General features: G+C 39.7%; 1 protein-coding gene across 52 annotated transcripts in view; it reads right to left on the reverse strand.

The window, feature by feature from the left end:
• Positions 1-21,519, reverse strand: part of GTDC1 (glycosyltransferase like domain containing 1) — a 168,061-nt gene that overhangs the window by 37,721 nt on the left and 108,821 nt on the right. For 51 of the 52 annotated variants that reach the window (XR_003076011.3, XR_003076010.3, XR_005861258.2 and 48 more), the window contains one exon: positions 733-1,101. The exons of the other annotated variant lie outside the window; for it this stretch is intronic. Coding sequence is in view for 42 of the 51 variants with exons in the window: in XM_025152235.3 (XP_025008003.2) it covers positions 733-1,101 (369 nt within the window). In the remaining 9 variants the exon portion in view is untranslated. The remainder of the gene's footprint in view (positions 1-732; positions 1,102-21,519) is intronic. 52 annotated transcript variants of the gene reach the window in all.

The following is a 21,519-nucleotide window of genomic DNA, read 5'->3' on the forward strand; positions in this document are numbered from 1 at the left end:
CTAATCAGGCCACATGCAGATTAAACGAACTGCGAGGAATAAAAACTAGATTAAAATGTTCGTGCCCAATACCGGAAGATTATCGGGACATTTTACCTCTTTAAATCCTAATTTATGTGGGAGTCAAGCTGAAGTTTATATGTTTTTAGCGATTATATGGCATAGTAGATTTTCGTCAGTTCAGAGAAGATTCAGAGATCAGGTAGATATTTGTGTCAGCGGGTGGAAATATAGTGCCTCATTGTTAACACAGTCGGAGATGCTTTCTATGTATGCAACACTGAAAGGTTGCTCTTAAAATGTAGGTAGAGGGTTCACATCAGCTGTCCAATGTGACCATGTATCTTTACACTTAATCACCTGCATTAAGGTAATTAAGATAATTTAAATAACATTAGATATTGTCATTGGTGGATTGCTTCATATGAAAAGTGTGGTGCCACAATTAAGCTTTATCGTTTCAGCAGCAGTGGTATCTTTTTCCTGGGCAAAAAAGAGGAATCATTAGCACAAATGGTTAAACGTCTGGTTAGCATGACTGAATATATATTCAAATTAATTATTTTGAATAATCAGATGCCAGTGACGTGTCTTTTTGCTGTATGCCTGTGCGTAAAGTCAGTTTGTATTTAGGAAATTATTCTATACTTGACAGTCAAGTCATAGAAACGGTATCAAGCCAAGTTCATAAATCTTTTGAAGGTACAGTATTTTGATTTGTTCACCACTTACCACCTGTGAGGCCAGACAACATGTAAAGGTCTCTGCAGATAGTCCATTCCACTCCAGATATTACAGAGGTTAAAAGTCACATGTTGCTTATCTTCTTCTTGACAAGGATTTGTACTTTCTGATGCTTCAGACTTGTTCAATCTCCCTGCTGCTGTTAATGGGGAATGCAGTCCCTCATGCTGTGTGGTACAAAGTCCAGGCTGTGTTTCACAAAGTCCAGACTCACGACACGCGTTGCTGTTTTTCATTAAACCTCCCAAAGCTCTGCTCTTCTGCTGCCCAGGCAGGCCCTCACGTTGATAAAAATCTCCATTTCTTTTAACACCAATTACGTTTTCCAAATGGGCAAGCTTATGTTCTGGCATGAACCTATTAGCAAAAGGAAGAGAAAAATCTATATAGTGTTTACAATGGATTGAAGTCTCACTTGGCATTTTTTAATTAATTAATATTAAATGAAAAGACAAAAAAACAGTTGGTATTGTACATCCATCTAAGCAGCAATGCCACTCAGTAACACATTGCATATACATCTAAGAGAATACAGTGCCTGTGAAACATTCACTGGCTGGGGATCCAGAGGTCTCTGAACTACAACACTGCTAACAGCACAGGCATTAGATGGGAGATCAAAACTACTTCCCTACAAAAATAAAATTAAGGAAACATCTCTGGGAAGTAAAAAGGCAATTTCTGTTATTTTAGCCAGTGAAGCCTTGGCACTTTTGCTCAGACTACAGCTAAGAGTGCTAATAAATGCCAAACACAGTGGTGTAACAACATAATGTGAGTCCTGTCTATGCCTAAGCTGACACCAGCAAGTGCCTTCATCACAGCTAAGTGAAAGCTAATCATAGAATCATAGAATGGCCTGGGTTGAAAATGATCATCGAGTTTCAACCTCCCTGCTACGTGCAGGGTTGCTAACCACCAGACCAGGCTGCCCAGAGCCACATCCAGCCTGGCCTTGAATGCCTCCAGGGATGGGGCATCCACAGCCTCCTTGGGTCTAATAACATGGGCCAAAAATGTTCCTGCGGCGTGGAAGAGGGATTTTACCCAACTATCCTTTCCTGATTTCTGTAACGATCATCTGAGAAGACAAATCAAAACCTAAAAACAGAAATCCCTTCCAACAACAGGATGCATTTGCACAGAGCTGAACTCCTGTAATACGTAAAATGCAACAATGCAGATCTACTTCTTCATTTGAGTTAAAGTAGGGATGGATGAATCATGGTCCTTGCTCAGGAAACACTCAAGGGAAGCTCCTCCATTCAAACACGACTCTTCTGAATTAACATAAAGAGAACTACACGCGCTCCCATCATGGGATCCTCACTCTAAATGTATGTCTGTACCTCAAGTTAATTTACCCAAATATTATTTACTTACATGCCCTTCAGTGTGATTATGGCTCTTCCAGATAAGCAGAGACATTTAAATTTTCTGTTTCCTTTTAATTTCCAAATGTTTACACACTATAGCCTGTTTATTGAACTGTTTACTAAAGTGAACACTTGCTCCATTTTATCAACCTCCTCCACAGTTCTTCAGAGTTCTGCTCGATCACAGCAAGAGCTCCTTTCTGAGCTGTGAACAAACTGTTTGTCAAAACAAATACACTTAAATGCTGGAATCACCCTGCCCTGCAACGAAACACCTCTGAACACACACAGGCCCTCTTCTTTTGAAATTACCACCAAAATACAAACACACACACACACCCACTATACGAGCTTTTTCTTCAAAAATCCTTAGATCCCCTTTCCTAAGTCATCACGCTGTGTGACTACTCTGTGCAACATTTATTCTTTGATTTGGGTTGCTGCTCCTTGGCTATTACTTTTATGTTTATCTATACAAAGCTGCATTTTCAAGTCACTGACCACCCAACCTCTGAGATCCACCTTTTTCTCACTGCTCGCCATTCACTACTAGAGCTGCTCTGTAGATGCAATCACAGCAGTTCAGCCACATTCAGTCATCTCATCCAAATCCATGATGCACATTACGAACAAGACAAGTTCCCAAACAGGCCGGTGTTGAGCTATTCCCATCTCAGTCAATCACCATGCTCAAGACCCTCAACCTTTCATCACCTTTACAAATAAGGCCTTCTGCACTTGAAATAGGCTACTGTTCCTAATAACATTTAAAGTAGATCTTAAATAAATAAATAAATAAATTGTAAACTGAAATCTGCACATGCTGCTTATAACCCTTCCTGAGGTGATGCCTAAGCTGGAGCATAGATATCAACATGGTACAGCTGCCTATATTCCTATGTGACTGGCTACTAAGCACATACATGCTCTTAAAAGTTAGGTCAGCATTACAGATAACACCTCACCTTGGGTGGTTAAGCTCAGGGCGTGGATACCTCTGACCACCATTGGACTCATGTTCCAAATCAAGTTTCGTAGGGTTGACACATGTAAGTGGAAGCCTAAGCTGAATTATCTAAAACCATCTGGTCACGAGGACCCAAACTCTAGGACACATCAAAACTGTCACTATGTATTTTATTTTACCCAATTATTTCAATTGTAAAATCCTTATAAAATGACACAAAACTTAGTTAAGTTACCTGGCACCCATGCGAGGATGTATTTTCACATATTTATGCAGGGGAAAAGGGGAGGTGAAAATAGGTAAGGGGATTTTCCTTAAACCAGCAAGAGAGTCAAGAGTACTGATTCATCCAATCACATTTAACCAACAGACTTTGAAAAACGATTTCCATGAGAAGAATCACTTGATGCACTAAAGGTTGGACCACCTAAGTGTTCTGTCTCATTGTCTGTGTTTAATCTCCCAGTCAATCTACCCTTCACTGCACCATTTCTACATCAGAGCAGATTTTTCCTTAGTTTTCAGTCCTCATAAATCTGCTCCACCATTTCTAATAATATTAGATAAAACCTCACTAATTTCTGTCCTGAACAAACTATTTAATACCCTTTTATTTAAGACATATGTGTGCAATCAATTCTGTTGTATTTACTTGTATTACACACACAGTATTCATCATCTTGACAATTTTAAAAAGTTTTAGAACACCATTTCACTTAACAGTTTAAAAAAAAAAAGAGAGATTTATTTGATGGTTAACTTTGGAACAAGTTATCTGCATTAACTTCCATTGTTTTGGCATAAAGTAGTTCTGTATATTTTACTAACAACAACAGAGACATGATAAAGGATGTAGGCAGAGAGCCATAAACAGCTCTCACTGCAAGACCCAGCGTTCATGTAAAAGCATTAATTTTTTGGACTTTGATTGGAAGACGTGTCTGTGTTCAGCCACTTGGATTTTACTAAATACAACCGTGTATAAAATGTTGTACCTGAATATAACAATTTTAACTGCAGAAAGACCACTGTAAATCATACATAGTATAAACCTGTCCACATGATTGGAATAATATAATGGATACTGTAGTCCCTAGCCACTAGCTAATGTTCTTTATGACACTTAAATAAATGACTTGAAAATAAAATAGTAACACAAAGTCTTCTAAACCTGCTCATGTGCCTGTCCCAAATGCATGCTGGAGCAAGACAATGTATAGTTAACACTTTTTTTTCTGTTTACATTCTCTCTGGAGCATATTTGCTCCAGCCACTCTTTTTTTCTTCTTCCAAATTCATATTCATTCTTTTTTTTCTGCCACCTTTCAGACTGAGCCATCTCTCCACCCAGTACCTGCAAGGATCTTGGCCAGTGTTAATCATCAAGAGCACGCAGGATTTCCACACCACCACCCAGCTGGGAATCTCAAAGGCATCTATAACTTTGGGGGAAACAAAACAAAACAAAACAGCTCCTCCAGTGTCTTCCTTGGAGCCAGCCCCTGCTCCCACAGACATGATCACAGTTTCTGAAACTTATGTCCAAGCTTCAGAAAATACCACTGCAGAGAGGCAGAGCAGGGAAGGATGCTGCTGGGCGTGGAGCATGTAAGCTTCAGGAGAAGGCTTGCAGGCTACAGCAGCACGTTGCTAGCTTCTAGCTATCAAGACAGATGTAGCATTTTAAACCTCACTCTGAGGAAACCCATGGAATTTTACTTGGAGAAGACCTGTGCATTTTCCCTTGCTCTTCTGTAACATTACATTACATCCTATGTATTTATTTGCAGCGCTGCATTTGTCTAACAACAAATTACTATCAGAAATTGGTCTCATCTCATAGCACTGCAAGTGTGCACCATTTTATTAAACCACAAACAAAAAAGAATGGCATTGCAATGATGTCACTGCTAGATGAATAGAAACTACATTGGGAGGATGGTTGGACTAGACGAGGATTAGATGATTGTCTGGATGAGGAGCTATGAGATATGGTTTAGTAGCTTGTGGTACCAATGGGAATGGGAAGGAGGTTGGACTAGGTGATCTTGCAGGTCATTTCCAACCTTGTGATTCTATTATTCTATAGATGATCTTGTAGGTACTTTCCAACCTTATGATCCTATGATTCTATACATCAGAAAGACTAACTGGAGTGTTGGTTTAGGTCGGGTCAGATTACATAGGCAAGGTATGTGTGTTGTACACAGTTTGGAATAGTTTATACGAATGGATGTAAGCTAAAATTGGCACTCCATAAGCAAAGTTAAAGACAGTTCTGAAAGTAACGTGGATTTCTTTTTTAATTATATGGCCATCAAAGGTTTAAAAATAATACAAGTAGACAAGAATTTCTTCATTTCTTCCATTCATGCATTCTCACAGAACATAAGCAAAACTGCTCTCCAAAAGCCAAATACAAGAGGGTCATTTGCAGTCCCAAAGTGTCACAATCAGATAGATCAGAAACCTTCCCCAGGCCTTGGAGGTCCAACAAATGCATTTTAAAGCTGTAGTGTTTATTTTGCCACTGATGCCCAGTCATGTCCAAACACACAATTTAACAGACTCACTGTTGGAGAATTTCCTTTGTCTTTCTATCAACATGATCACAAATGTCTCTTTGCTACTTGTAACATGTCCAGTAGAATTTATGTGACCTAAAACCACACAGAGGTTCATGGTTCACGCAAAGCTGATGGGACACCAACATCTGCAGTCTATTTGCCCTATAATCGCCACAATGGACATAAGCTCCACAGTAACTGGGAAGTTCTACTTTTTCCCTTTCTTACTTTCTACCTCCTGGAATTTTTCCCATTTCTGTGATGAATTTGCTCCCATCACTACTGGGAATATCCCATCTGTGGATATTCTGTGATTCTACGAAGTGACAAAACTTGAAGACTCGTCTTCAGTGATTTTTTTTTTTTTTTCTTGATTACAGACACATTTTGTTCAGCTGTGAGAAAGAGCTGTTGAAGGTGGTCAGGTATCCCAGAGCTGTGTTACAGTTGAAACCTAAAAGCCTGAAAGGAGATTCCCAATATTTAAGGAACTTGATATTAGGGTTAACTGAAGTTGTCAAATACTTTCTGGGATCTAATTTCACTTTCTGATCTTCAGCAATGCTTGTAATTCTTCATTCAGAAGAGGGAAGAGATTACTTGTCAGCAGTAATCTCTAACACAGATAATGCCATATAAATATTAGGGGCTTATAAGCATGGACACGGATTAGGAGCAATGAGAGAGAGCAGAAAGAAAACCGAACAGAGCCAAGATTAAGCACTGGGAAGGGCAAGGCAAAAGAAAATACAAGGTCTGCGGCTGAGCATGTCTTCCCACAGCTGAACATACATTTTCCTGGGTAGAATAAGTAGGGTTTATGTAGAGATTTGGAGTGGTAACAGCACCTCTTCCCTGTTAGCGAAGTAAAATATATAGAAGCATTAAAATATTTGAGAAGTGTTCATTCCCCCCTGTCATTATCTTCTCTCAGCTGTCTTCTCTCCTCCATGACATGAGAAATACAGAGCAGAGTCAGGAAATCACTTCCAACCTCCTGCCCAAAGCCCATCCAGTTCCACAAGGTTGCTAAGGGCCGCATCCCATCAACTTTCTGACTATAGTCAAGGCCAAAGATGTAGGTTTTGCACCTAGGCATGAACAAAAACACTGCCACTTCAGCAAGAGATCAGCTGAACACAACAAGCCCTGGAGGTGTGCCTGCCTGGCAGGTAGGATGCAAGAGCTGCTCACAGGGAAGTGAGGCCGGATCCAGGACAACTGCATGTGGCTGCTTTTGGCTCAAGCTGGAATGCGATCCTTCGGAGTGGGGAGAGGAAAGATCTCGGGAGAGTAGAATAGAAACAGGATAATTCTCACATTCCTCGAACCCTAACTTCCACCTATGTTTCCAAGTAATTCCTGAGCAAAATCCCTCAATATCTAGTATTCCTATTCGGTGCTGCCAAGAAATTCCCCTGCTAGCATTTACATTTTTCTTCCCAGTTTAGTCTCACTTGGATTCAACTATGCTCCTATTATTTTACTCCCTAAGATGCCATACCTGCACCTCAACTCAGGGAGGACGGTCAACTCAACCTCCAGCTTTCCCCTGAGTGTTACATTTGAATTCCTAGCATGAAGATCACTGCCCAAGCTGTAATGTAAAGCCCACATACCAGATGACCTGGATTTCAACTACAAGTGCTCTTCAACCAATGTTTCCCAAAATACACAGAAAGGTACCACCTTCCAAAACATAAGCCTGCAGTGAAGCTATGCAAAACAGGAAGAAAGGCAGGTGAAATGACTCCAAAACAAATACAGCCCCTGAAAGCCTATGCTTTCCTGGTTTTGAGTCTGCCGTGCTGCCGCTCTTCTTGTACATCATGCGAGCCAAAAGCATGTCGAGTCCAATCCAGTGCTTGTGGGATCATTCCATTTTCTTATATATTTACTGCTGACAAATTATTTCAACAATGTCTTAATTGCTTTAAGTCAGCAAAACCAAGTAGATGTTGATTACTCCGCACTTTATTACTGGAAGGGAGTCTGCAGCCACTGATGTCACAAGCAAAACTCGCTCTGACTTCAACAAAGACAGGTTTGGCTCTAAATAACTGACTTCACATCTCGAGTTCCCCGAAATCCTTCAAAACTAAACATAAGACCCTATGCAGAGCTATGATTCAGAAGACCACCGTCCTCAACAAATGGTGATACGTTCAAAATTCCTCAGAACGATGGCAATGAACTACAGTACAGATTTTATAACACAGATGAAAATAAGTGACGCATTATTTTGTGCAAGGTGTAAAAACAAGCATCAATTGAGAGCTTTTTTTTTTCTCTCAACTTATTTTCTCTGTAATTAAACATCACCATTGTGCAGATCTGCTACACCAGCGCTGCAAAGGAACAGATCCATTTTTGGAGCAGCAAGATTCATCTTGGTAACAACGGGCAGAAATATAGAAATTCTGAGCTTAAGTTCTGCTTCCATAAAAGTTCAAACGAATGAATTACACTATGGAAAAAAAGGTTAAGCTTCTGAGAATTACAAGGTTTTTAAGGTTCTTTAGGATCCTAAAGGATTGGTCATGTTTATTACTGCCTACTTAAAAAAAAAAACCAAAAAACAAACAAAAAAAAAAACAGCACAGCTTGAGCGCTTATTTAGAAAATGCAAATTTCACATAAAACTCCAAACAATACAGAGTCACTTCTTGCTAAACAGAATTGGGAATTAGTATTTGAAAACTGGTATCACACCTTAAATCGTCTACTCTTTTCTTTTCTTCTTTTCTCTTTTTAATTAAAACTAATGCCAGGATCCTGCAGCATATAATTTCCTGTTTTGTGGAAATCCTTCTAATCAGGATATATAGAATGGATGTCCCCTTTAACCAGGCTGTTTTGCAACACACGCAATGCAGAAGGGAGTGCTATCATAACACTTCAATAGTTAAGTGACTTTATGAGAAAAATACTTCCAAATGTTTCCTAAAACCTTCCAAACCGCACCAAAGAACATTATCGTAATATTATGTTTCCCTATGGCCTCCAATATTTAAGCTTGCTATTCTCAAAATGATACTTGGATGAAAAATATGAGTTTATGTAATGTATAAACTGTTCCTAAAAGAAAAGTTGCCTTTAAAATTACTCTGTATAGATGTCAGATATTTTACATTTTCAATAGCCATTCTGTATTAATTGAACAAATAGTATTCCAGTGCTTTGGGCTGCACATGAAGAGTCTCTCTTTTAAAACCTAGCAGTCACTGTGTGATCTTATTCATAGCAAATACTGAAAACAATAAGTGTCCTAAACGATTACATATCAAGTTATGCTTAATAGATATCCATATTTCTTGCACAGTATACATAATCTATATAAACTGTAGAGCATATATCAATAACATATTCCAGCGAATCCAGCATCAAAGAGTTCGTTTATAGTAGGTTTTCATTTGACTCAGGGTTGTAATGTTCTGTGCAAGCATAAGCTAACCATTTCAGTGATTTTGCCAGCAAGCTGCTTTCTGGCAGATTATTGGCAGTACATATTGGCAACAAACTCGTGCAACTAAGCCCTTCTTATAACTTACAGGTAAATAATGATTTTAATAAATTTATGTAAAATGTTCCACTTGCTCACATCTGGTTTTGATCATTCACTCAACTGCCCAAATGCAAGCTTGTGTGCGTTCCTCAGAAAAACACATATTTCACCTTAATTATTTAACACTTTCTCAGGTACCCCAAGAAATAAATAATCAACGAAGCCCACTTTCACTGGGAGGCTTAGCCGAAGTAAATTTTATCTGAAATGCTGAAGAACTTAATTAAAAATAATAATTTTATGCACATGAAAGTCTAAACCACATTTTGCTATGAGTACATTCACGTGATAAGAAAAACACAGGACTGTTGCACAGCTACCTCAGCCACAGGACATTAAAATCATAAGGTCCAGTCATTTGCCTCTGGCCATGAGGACCATGCACCAATATAAGGACTCCACTTGAAAACATGTTACTGTATGAGATACTTTTACACCTTTGTTGTATCAGAACTGAAGCTTAAGTCAGGACAATGTCAACATAGATGAGCATGAACATTACCACATTATAAAAAATAAACCTATGGAGATGCAATGAGCTCAACCTCAACAGTTCAACCCAACACCTTACCATCCACAACCCTAAAAACTGTTCACGTGGAGACACCTCAAGTGATCGTGCAAACGAATGCTCACAGAACGGTATTCTTAGGTCTCTACTGAAAAAGGTCTACAGTGGGAGAAAGGCTGGTACATAAGAATTTGGTGGCAAATGAGAAAACCAAAGTAAAAGAACTTAGTTAAGGCAAAGAATTCTATGTCCAAGCCACCATCTTGGATGGTGGTCCCCCTACTTGCCATGCTCTTTCTACTGACAATGAATGTCAGCTGAATCCATGCTGCATGGGTCCTCCAGTACTGAGTGTCAGGAAGCAACACCTTTTGGCTGTGGAACATCATTGTAATTAAGGGAAGCAATGTACTTTAAAGGCTTTTACATAGTGATGTCTATTCTGCTTGAGAATACATTTTAGAGTTTTGTTTTGTAGTTATTTTACACGGGGCACAATTATTAAGCATTAGATCTTAGTTGTGTTCAACACAGCTTAGCATTTGCTTGCAATTTTTTAACATTTATTCACTTACGGAAGTCAACACTTTAGGATTTTGTAAGGCTTGGCAACATGGTTAAAGCCTGGTCAATTCTCACTGAGATATATGGGGCTTGCTGGTAAAACTCTCTGTTCCTATAGCAGACTTGCCTTTAATTAGATCTGCTTCAAGGATGCAGTATCCTTCCAGCAGGTTATAAACCTAAGGGCATATATTTGTATTGTTTAAAGGCAGGAAATTCTGTGAACTGAAATGAGAACATATCCCTTTTGCCTTTACGGACTTTTGTTATTTTCTCTTCCTTCTGGGGCTTTGGAAACAAAACCAGTGAAAGCCGAAAGTTTGAACAATACCAAATTACTTTCAAGGAAAAAAAAAGTAAAACACTAAGTATATTTTTATGGCTTTACTCATACAACTTTGTATATATGTAAATTGGACATATCCAAGCAACAGCAAATACTATTTGCAGAAGGCCCTTAGACTGCAATAGGATCAGACTGGTTTCATCATAAAAGACCGTGCCTTTGCTGTTTTACTTCATTATTATTCCTTTACTACCCTGTATTAACTTGTACCCCACCAACTTCATGACAGAGCAGATTTGTTTCATGGTAACCGCAGAACTAGGGCAATCACATTTTTATTGTAAGCAGAAAAATGAATAGTCTCTGTAACTCTTTGACTACTTCTCCAAACAGTCCCACATCTCTCCTTTAATTGATGCAAAAGGCTGGTCTGGAAGCACAGAATTCTGGGACCACGTACAGCGTACAGACATGTGAAATGAGAACTGCTGAGATGAACAGAGACTTGTGTTCCACAAAAATGAAGAGCTGGACAGAGCTCTGCCGCCTTTTTGACAGAGCACCAAACTTTGTCACAGCTCACGTGTGGCAACCTCAACTGTAGCGACTTAGTGAGAGCCTAAGCACTTACCCAGCACTTACATAGAGGTTTCCCTTGCAAACGGCGTACAACGAGCTGACTGCTTCTATCTAATAAGCTTAATAGCTAAATATAAATTACAGTGGGATGTAAGGCCACAGAGAGACATTCGACACCCAAGATATTGCTTGGCTACTGGATCTCTTCTAGCTTGTGTTCACACACGCTAATCCCTCTTCCTGGACAGCAGCAATTATGACATTGGTGAAATGCAGGACTTCAGTTTATTTGCTTTCATTTGGCACAGAGCTTCATGCCCATCTCATCCATTCTTGGAGGTTACAACTGAAGCTGGGATCGCAACGAGACACCATCAATCATCACAATAAACACAACTCAGCTGTTTCTGTGCACTCAGGGCCTATGGTGGAGAACAATCTTATTAAGGCATTTGAAAGAAGTAGCTTCACTTTAAATAAGTGCTCACAATAATGACTCCTAAAGAAACACTACTGATCAACCCTGGGGAACAATTAGCTAAAAGTTATTCACGCTGATCTGTAGGTTATCTGTCTTGTAGATCTTTGCATAATAGCAAAGCAGACCTATAATTATCAGCTACCAGCTACAACACTTCTACAGTCTTTCCTGTTGAGGTGGGCAATGAAGACAAAGGCCTGGTTCCCACCTCAGACATCAGAAATGAAAATTCCGTATGGAAAAAGCTGGGTTCTGAAATCTGGCACCTATCTTAACCTCAACTACCCCAATCATTATTTATTCCAGGGGTCAAATAACTGTACAGTCTCTCTTAGTCAGTGCCAACTAATTGAACATTTTTGTCCCAGCGGTCAAGGCACAAGTAATACTGGATTTTGAAAGGTAGCAGCATACAACCATGTAACAGTCACTCATTTACTGGTCCTGCTTACCTTATTTTTAGATCTTCTGCAAATGTAATTAAAGACACTTAGGAGAAAAATCATAGCTAAGTTCATGGACTACACAAGAAAAATGATTGAGATACCTTTTGCTAAAAGTCATGGTAAATTAGAAGGCCCAAATAAAGAAGCAGATGCACCGGCTGCTAAGTTGTAGTTGCAGACAGAATTTTTTCTGCTAACATCAAAAGAACAAGGTGTTCATATAAACGGCATTTTATTTTGATCCTATTATTCTATATGAGCTAGAGGAGAGATCAAAGGAAAAAATACCCAGGTTTCACTATTAACACTTAACATAACTCCAGTCAGAAAATCCTTTCCAGATTGCTAGTGCAATTTAAAGCACGGCACATTTTTGTTGTTCTGTTGGGTAATATACCTGAAGGCACTGTTTTGATTCCCTGACCACCTTTTTCATTGTGGAAAATTTCTTCTGATATATGTATTTTCAATTATTTTCTTTCTTTCTTTCTTTTTTTAATAATAGCAATCCCCAGAATCCCTAGGTTTGGGAACTACACTGTTTTAGGCCCTACATGCTGTCACTGGGAGACAAGTAGCCTTTTACTGGTGACAGTGCATTAGAGACTGCATGCAGCAGGCAGGAAATTCAAACACTGAAGCTTGGTGCAGTCCCTGCCAGTGGCAGCTTCACTGAAAGCAAAGCATACCAGCTTCAATTGAGTATGTAAACAAACCTAATGGGCCTTTAAAATATGTAAAGGTTCCTCTTGATAGCTGGCAAGAACAAACGTGCTTGAAGATTTTGTATTGCTTACTGTGATATAATCCAGGACTTGTGCTATTAATTAATAGTTCTATTGCCTCTCTTAGAACCCAATGACATTACATAAAGAAAAAATAAAAATATACTGTATTTCTTACAGTGTTAAAGTACAGTAAAAAAATATTAATATTAAGCCTTACGCTGAATGTAGGTTTCTCATTGATGTTTCAGTAGCTTATGGTAATTCAGAATATCACTTCAAGTGAATTCCCTTAACCCAGAGTGGCCATTGAAATCTGCTAACAAACAGGTACAGCTTTTTGGACTACATTTGGAAAAATCAGTAATCTAGCAGTCATTTAAAAAAAAAAATTTAAAAAGAGGGCATATGTCCTTCTTCTCTGCCTTTCCTCCCCCCCTTCCCAGTTGCTATTAAAACATTCATGTTACAAAGTTGTTCCAAAGTTTATTGTAAATGCCAAAAAGTGGGCACCGATCCCACAAGAGCTGGCTCGGTTATGGCCCACCATCTTGAACATATTCATTTTATCCAACTCAGTGCCAGGAGATTCTTTTTTTTCCTTTTTTTTTTTTTTTTTTTTTCCCCTGACTTAACTTTTCTCTAATAGCAGTAGATTGCGCATACATGAAGAGATAGCAAGTCATGATTCTGGGAACTTGCACAGTGAATGCTAAACACATGCAGGTGAGCTGTGGCCTAAAGTGAGCACTACAATTACGGGTTAAATGAGACAAAATGTTTCATGCACAGTCAGAATATGTTCATATTACACATAGCAGCCAGCTGGCTATAAATCCAAGAAGTAAGCTGGAAATCTTTAGAGTTTAAATGGATGAATACAGATAGGAATGGAAGAACAGCGGTTTGTCACCGTATGAATGGCCTTTAACTGAAAAGAGTGGACTGCTTTTACGATGGTTTTCCAAAAGAGTAACCTTGCTGAGATGAAATTAAGAATAAGTGCGATGATTGGAATGTTCCACATATTTATGTTTTCTATTCTGTTTTGAGACACAGAAGTCTTATCCTGCACCTCTGAACAATCACAACATGGCTTTAGATACAGGTGCTCTCAGTGAATAGGGAAACCAGTTCTTTAATAATACCTCTGCAGCTGATGAGCTGTAAGCAGGACTACTCCGTTAATTTATTTCAGATTCGAATTACCATGAGCTGAGCTGAAAGAAGACCTGAACCAGTTTTCTTGCCATACTTCCAGCTCTAAGTGATGTAGACTACAGCCTTCTGCATTCTAGATATATGAATCACTGAATCTACAGCCATGCTCCTTGGTGCACAAGACCACCAGACTACCCTGATGCTGCTAAACCAGCACTTTCCTATCAAGCCCAAAGGATATGAGAGGTGCATCTGAGGCATTCTTTTGCAGGCACCAAAAACAGCCCTAAAAGTTTTTACAAATGGATGAACCTGAATGATTTTCTGAAGCACTGCAGGCTCCTACCAAGAGAAGCATTGGTTGTTTCTCCATCTAAAGCAGATGAAATTCCCACCCGAACCCAACAGCAAGTTCCTCTTAGCAAGCATAGTAGATCACCTATACTTTAAAGATAGAAAGGACCTTGGTATGAGTGATCTATGGTTATATTCACTTGTTATACATACATAATATACATACAAAGAAGTTTTTAAAAATCTTTACGATTGGATGTGAGCTCATAGTTTTGATGTACTCACAGTAGACAGAAGGGGTAGGTGGAAACTGTAGGAAGGCTGATAACAAGTTTGCTCCCAAAAACTTTTCACGTATGTCTCTGAGCTGATTGAATGGGAACTGAGGAGGAAAGAACAAAGATTTGCTGTTCTTTACAGTCACGCAACGAAAGTGTAGGTTAAATACAGGAAGTATTTGCAGATTTCAGATATTTTGGAGACCTTTGTTGCTTTTTCCTTGCATTGAGATCTAATCTCAGCCCCAGCAAAGAGCTGGGCTTTCATGTTCTACCGTCCTCCACTAAGAGAGAACCCTACCCACTTTGACACATGTTGAAGTGGACTCAAGATACAGACTTTGCCTTCAGCTTTTTGTAGCCATTTATTCATGCTAATATAGAAAGGAAAAAATGTCTCACCAAGAACAGAAGGCCTAAAATTACACTGCTGAATAAATTAATATTTCATATTTTTTATGTTGTCAATAGAACATGTCTACACAAAGACATAGCTGTGGCTTTAAGAAGTTTGGATAGACATCTTTTCTAATCCTTGTGTTCCATATCAAGCGTGTCCTAATCATGACCTTTAAGCCCCAGATATAAAAAGCATCTAGAGCTTTTTATTTTATAAATAAATCACATGTAAAATATGTATATACCTCTAACTCACTAAATGTATCATTAATATCTACTACAATATTTTAGAATGCCTTTCAAACTGGAGGTTAGTGTTCTCACTACAATTCTGAACAAGCAATGTTTCTGTTTCTTTAGCATCAATCAAGCTTTAATTTTGGATTATTTGTGTGAAGTCAAAATTCTTAAAATAAGCAGGTTTTTTATAGAAGCAATTTCTGGAAAAAATACCATCCTCAGATGGAGGATAATCAGCTCTTCTACTCTAACTGGCCCTCATTTGCAGAGTATATGATCACATACACATGGACTGCACGACAAATCCAAGAGGCATTCTACCACTACTCACATGAATAAGTGTGAACACCTTTAACATTTCATTTTCGTTATGCTGCTATATCACCTTTGGTTCTCAGAAACATTTCCGTACAAAAATCAGCATTTCACCTTGCACATCTTTTCATACATCACACAGGCCATTTTTCCTTTCCTCTCCAAATCAAAAGTTCCCTTCAGTTATGTTGCACATTCACTTTGTTATGCTCTTCCTGAGCATACAGAAAGCATCTTGTGAACTGCTGAGCATTTTCCTACCACACTGGATAAAAAGGGGGTTAAGTACACTCAGCATGTTGCAGAAGGGCTTACAGCACAACGGGTAACTCAAAGATCAGATTTGCCACCATCAGCAATATCTGGCATTGCAGACATTACTGAATAAGATCAGGAAAATACCTGGCCATAAGATATTCAGAAGCATCACGTGTTAAAACATCGCTAAGGAAACTTCCAGTTCTCACACAAACATTCAGATAATTTTGATGGGTCATCTGTACCGTTAGGTGCTTTCTGGAAGTACTTTCCTCTCTTGCCTTTATTTTTCTTTGTGAAGAAAACAGGAGATGAAACTCTCACCACAAAGTAACAAGAAGTACACATTAATCTTTAAGTACATCAGGTTTTGGTAAACAGTGAGATCATTGGAAATCTTATCTTCTGTGCATGAATTAGAGGAGGGTAATGGGACTGAGCAAAAAGTCATGGGCTATTTTCATCAATATGTGCCTTTTATGTAAAATAGGCTGTTAATTTAAAACTAGTTTTCAGAGTCTCTTAAGAGGCAATCACGTTAAAATTAATCAAAGTGCTGTGCTGCTGTTTAAACGGGAGATGGGTACCTCCAGATATTCAGAAAATTCTTTGGGGCAGAGAGCTCTGAGACCAAAGGCTTTGTGTCCCAGAGTCCATCCCTACCACAGGACGATGGCAGCACGGTGGGTGAGGACCAACAGCTCTGCCAGTGAGTGAGTGGCACATGAGGTTCCCTGGCTGATATCACTTAGCACTGGCAGCAATGGACCTGACTAGATAGCAGGAAGACATTGGGACCACAGGAAGACACTGGGACAAGAGACAGGGTGCAGTGTGTGTCCCAGGGACTTTAGTAAGGCTTGACATGAAGGCAGATGAGAGCCCACTGGACCTCTGTGTGAAAAGACTCAATATTAACGCGATCAACTTAAATCAGGGCTGTGTGGTTGAAATCATTGCACAGGGTAAAACAAGGCAGTAGGAACCAGGAAGGCTGGGCTCAGCTCACCAGCCACTGCATTAAGCTACAGCCCCCAAATTTCAGCTCCTTTTTTTTTCAGCTGATTATCACCATGCCCCTAGCTTTCATCATTTCTTCCTCCTCCATTACCTCATTTACCTATGGCTTTCCCTGATTACATTATTTCTACTAAAGCTACCTCCATGAGGTACACGACGTTAATTCCTCATGAAAAAAAATATTTTTCCTCTATGCTTCTCCCTAAAACATTCCTTCACTTGTTCAAGGCCCAGGAATGACTGACTAAAAAGATAAATCCCGTAGGAATAAAGCAGTGATAGATATCAAAGGTGAAATTGGTAATTATTTTGTACCAGAAGTCTGAAAACACCTTCCATCAGCACATACAGAAGAGGTCTGTATTTATCTACAAATGTATTTCCTTAACATTTTGTGATTGATTTCCTTCAGTGAGAATAACCAACTTACAATTTTCAGCATTTACTAGGACCTTATTTCATGAATTTGTATGAAAGGCAGAAAAGTATAAATGTTTAAAAGCAGCCAGGAATACACGCAATGGTCTTTGTGGAAATAGTGCAATTACATTTAAAATACCAAACGCTCAAATTACTTCTGACATTTGGTCTGAGTTGCTTTAGAATTTGCACCTATGACCAATAAAAAATAGTGGTTCTGAAGGAGACGGATTATTTCCTTTGCAATATGTTACCACAGAGCAGTTATTCTCTCTTTCTACCAGATCTGACAGCCATTCAAACACACTGGTTTTGCTGCACACTAAACTAGAAATATGATCTCTTCTTGGAAACTCCTCTCAAAAACATTTTCTTCTGTCAATTCTCAGTAAGTGCATACAATAACAAGCGTGACTATTGAACTTTTAAAGTATCAATGTTCAGTCATCTTCCTGAGTTTACATATTGCAGCTGTAGGGCTCAAATCAGGAATAAGATTCTGAAGGACTGTGATCTCTGCCCACAGTTTAGATGCTTATCATCATCTTTTGTGGTAATTAACTGGCACTGCTTTCTCCTCCTCCATTTCCAAAGGGATGATTCACAGGCTCGTTCTTCCAGGAACCAACCACTTTAGCTATTCTCTGCACTTCCTTCAACTCTTCCTCACCCGCAGCCAGCCCTCTGCTTGACCCTACCTTTAATAAATGTACGACCAGAGAGTCTCAGCTAAAATGCTTGTTGTGCCTTCTGAGAAAACAGTGACTAACTGACACCTAAAACCCAGAACCAGCAAGCTTTCCAAACCATCCTGCAGCCACCGCGGCCTGCAAGCTGGTTTCAGTGAAAAGAGTCACTGCTAAAGATGAAACTGCCAGATTTCTTCACTTTGTTATACAACAATCATGTACACGGTATTCTAGCACTCTGCTCTGAGCCATACACAGGATATTAATCACAGTGCAGGTACAAACTAGATCAGCAACCCAGCAGCTCACTCAAAACGAGAAACAACTCATCGGCAGTCATTCTTCACCCACCTGCTTGGACCTCTTCCCTCACAATCGTGGTGATGCTAGCAGGCCAGTTTGGCCACTCGCACTAATTAAGGTTACATTCATGCATTTACTACCTCCTTGAAAAAGTAATGCACTGTATAGCTGGACCCACATCTCTATGGACTACCCTGAACAGACAGACAATGCCAAGCTAACCTCTTCTTCAAATATGTTCCTACAAGAAAGAGTGCATTTTATAACGCCTACCTACCTGTCTGATGAGGCACTGTGGCCCATTCTGGGCTCTCCTGTTTCCTATGCTGACCTTTGGTTCTTTTCTGGGTGCTACAATTGTCCCACCTTCACAGACCTCCTGCAATGTCCACAGCCTTTCAGCAGTGACAGAATGTGGCCTTGGAAGGACATCAGCCAGCTCTGTTTGGACTTCTGGAAGCTCCTCTTTAGGTATCATGGATCTGTATGGGTCAACTTCTCACAAAAAAAATCCCCCTCTGATCCTTTCTGCTGTAGTTTTCTTCCATGAGCCCTCTCATGAAGCACAAAGCCTTATAAGACCTAGCCTGGACTGCCACTGAACCATCCAGCACTATGTCCATGGGCCCACATTTTCAGATAATGGTAGAAAATATTTTTGCTGTCTTCATTTCCCAGAAAGACTGCCTTGAGATGTTCAACTTTCCCCTGATCATCCAACCAGATAAGAAGCAGTGTTTAATTTTGTTATACATGCATCGGATGGTCAAATGAAATGAACCTTAACAACTAAGGCTTGGGGAAAAAAAAAACAAAAACACAAAAACCCACAAACATCCAGTTTTTGTATTAGAAGCAGAAAAAGGAGGCTGAAGAAAACGCCCACCTCTCAGCAGGCACTGAGCATCTTTAAGAGAGAAAAGCAAAATCAGAAAGTCAGTGATAAATTCTATCATCACTCCAGGAGAAATACAGAAAAGAGATTCACATGATCTCAGCTGCTGACTGAGGGTCACAGCAGGACACAGAAGGAAGCAACAGATGACTGGGATGGCTATTACAAAAGGTCTGCAGTTCTCCAGTGCTAAATTTATACTCAGATGCTTAGAGTGAAAAGTGTAAGAACCAACTTCCTCAGTTGAAATCATCAGGGAAAAAAAGCAATGAACAAATGAAAATCTTGACTCTGAGAGTCAACATGAATACAGAATCCTCTGAGTCAGCAGGCAAATGAGAAGGGCTGAAATACAACCCAAGGTAAAAGCAGACAGTCCTCAAAACAGAGAAAAACACCTTGGACTATTTTCCTGATATTTCTGTTTCTCATTTGAAGGCACTTGCCTTCAAACCAACCTGTGAGATAGGAGCCCTTCCAGAACACACACTGCAACAGGTGTAGACAGCATAGGCTTCAGAAAACACCTTCTACCAAATAGCTACATGGAAGACTAGCCCATCCCTTCAAATGACACACTGCTCAGACACATCATTCATTGCTTCCAGACAGCTGCACAACGAATCATGCTGTGTAAAAGCATCACCTACTGAGAACCTGCAACACAACCCTTTTGCAAGCACCTGCCCCTCACAGCAGCACTAAGCACTGCGCTCACACTGCTGCCCTGCTGCTGCTCACTGACAGCATTACCTTGTCTGTCATTTCTGGCATCTTCCTTACAGGTCTCATACAATGGAAACAGCTATTCTCAATGTAACCATCCTTCAGTATAAGTAGAACTGGTTATTTCAGAAGCTCTGACTTTATCTGTGCATGTCTATACACGTACACATGTGGGAGACGTTCTGAGCAGGAAATTCCTGTAGCAACTAAAACTTCCAACCTTAGCATTTCCAGACCCTCACACAAAACTTGGCTATTTGCTGTTTTCTTACAAAGCAGTTTTTAGAAATTTAAGCTAACTTTCCTCTTGTGTGCTAAAGTCATTTAGAAAAGAAGCAACAACAACAACCCCACCACGCATGCAGCTACGTCACCACGAAGACGTGGTAAAACACCATCACTGCAGATGCACAGCATCAGCTGCAAGAAAAAGGTTTACTCTGTAAACAACACGGCTGAGATTCCGAAGTTTTTAGCTCTGTTCTGTCATAAATGGCAGAAGGAGCTCCTGTGGCTGCACATCGCTCTGAAGTGGCCTCAGTGCGACCAGTCAGCACCTCTGGCCTAATGGCTAAGCCAGACGCAGGAAGCCTTCCAGTTCCAGCTCTCTTATTTTACAGTGAACGCTTTATTCTGCAGCCCCTTGACCTCTCAGTGCAACAGAGCCGGTTATTTTGCCCTGTTGCTGAGAGCTGTGCTACCTGATCTACTCCGTGGCTTCCTCACCATATTGCAGCTCAACCAACGGCAACACTTAAAAAATCCCATCCTGTCTACAAATGTTTCTCCTAGGTACAGTGTTTGCAAAGAGCAACAGAAAATGCTATTCTTAAAATGTGGGGAATGCAGTCCTTACCCAAAGTAGTTCCAAAATTCCTTGCCATTAGTTATCCATTACAATTCAGAACCTGTGTCTAACTTGGAAATTCAGACTTTAGTGCATTTACTCGGAGTTTTATAGTACACTAAACTGTTTAATTGCTTTCTACAGGAAGTAATACAGAATTATTTGTAGATTCGGTAATGGAACCAGTGAGCCAATGATCTTCCACTTCTGAAGTTCTCCAGCTATCCTGAAATAATAAAAATACATCAAGACAGAAGCGAGAAAGCAAGTGGACAGTTCTCTACAGCTTCTCAGTAATAAACAGTATAAGCGTGATACTTCACCAGAATGCTCAAAAAGTAAATTGAATGGCAGCATGATTGCAGTGGTTCCAGTTATGTTAATTAGGCTGAATTCATGGTTCATTGATGCTGCAATTATGCTGCAAAGAAATGCTGCAAGCATGCTATCTCATCCCACCGCAGCCTGCTGAGTATGCTGCCATTATTCTTCTTATGGCAAAAAGACTTTGTAAAGAGATACCACGGAGGAGTCACGTTTATACTTACTCCACACAGTTTACAAAGGTGCAATTAGACAACTGCATTTGGACACTTTCTTCTTCCATGGATTTAATAGGAAAAATAGCTCTCCAAATTCACTGGCAATTTTTTAAGCATGCTTTACTTTGCCAATTTGCATACTAAGCATACAAATTATAAGCCTTATTAGCCCCATTTCAAACACAGGGTAAGTAACAGAGGTGAAGAGAACTGCCCAAAGTTATGTACTTCATCAGGGGAAGGAGAACCCAAATGTCTCCTTCCCTTCTTCTTTTACTGACATGTCCTCACTGACAACTGTGAACTGGATGCAATAACACA

Source organism: Gallus gallus, chromosome 7 (genome assembly GCF_016699485.2).
Source record: "Gallus gallus isolate bGalGal1 chromosome 7, bGalGal1.mat.broiler.GRCg7b, whole genome shotgun sequence".
Lineage (NCBI taxonomy): Eukaryota > Metazoa > Chordata > Aves > Galliformes > Phasianidae > Gallus > Gallus gallus.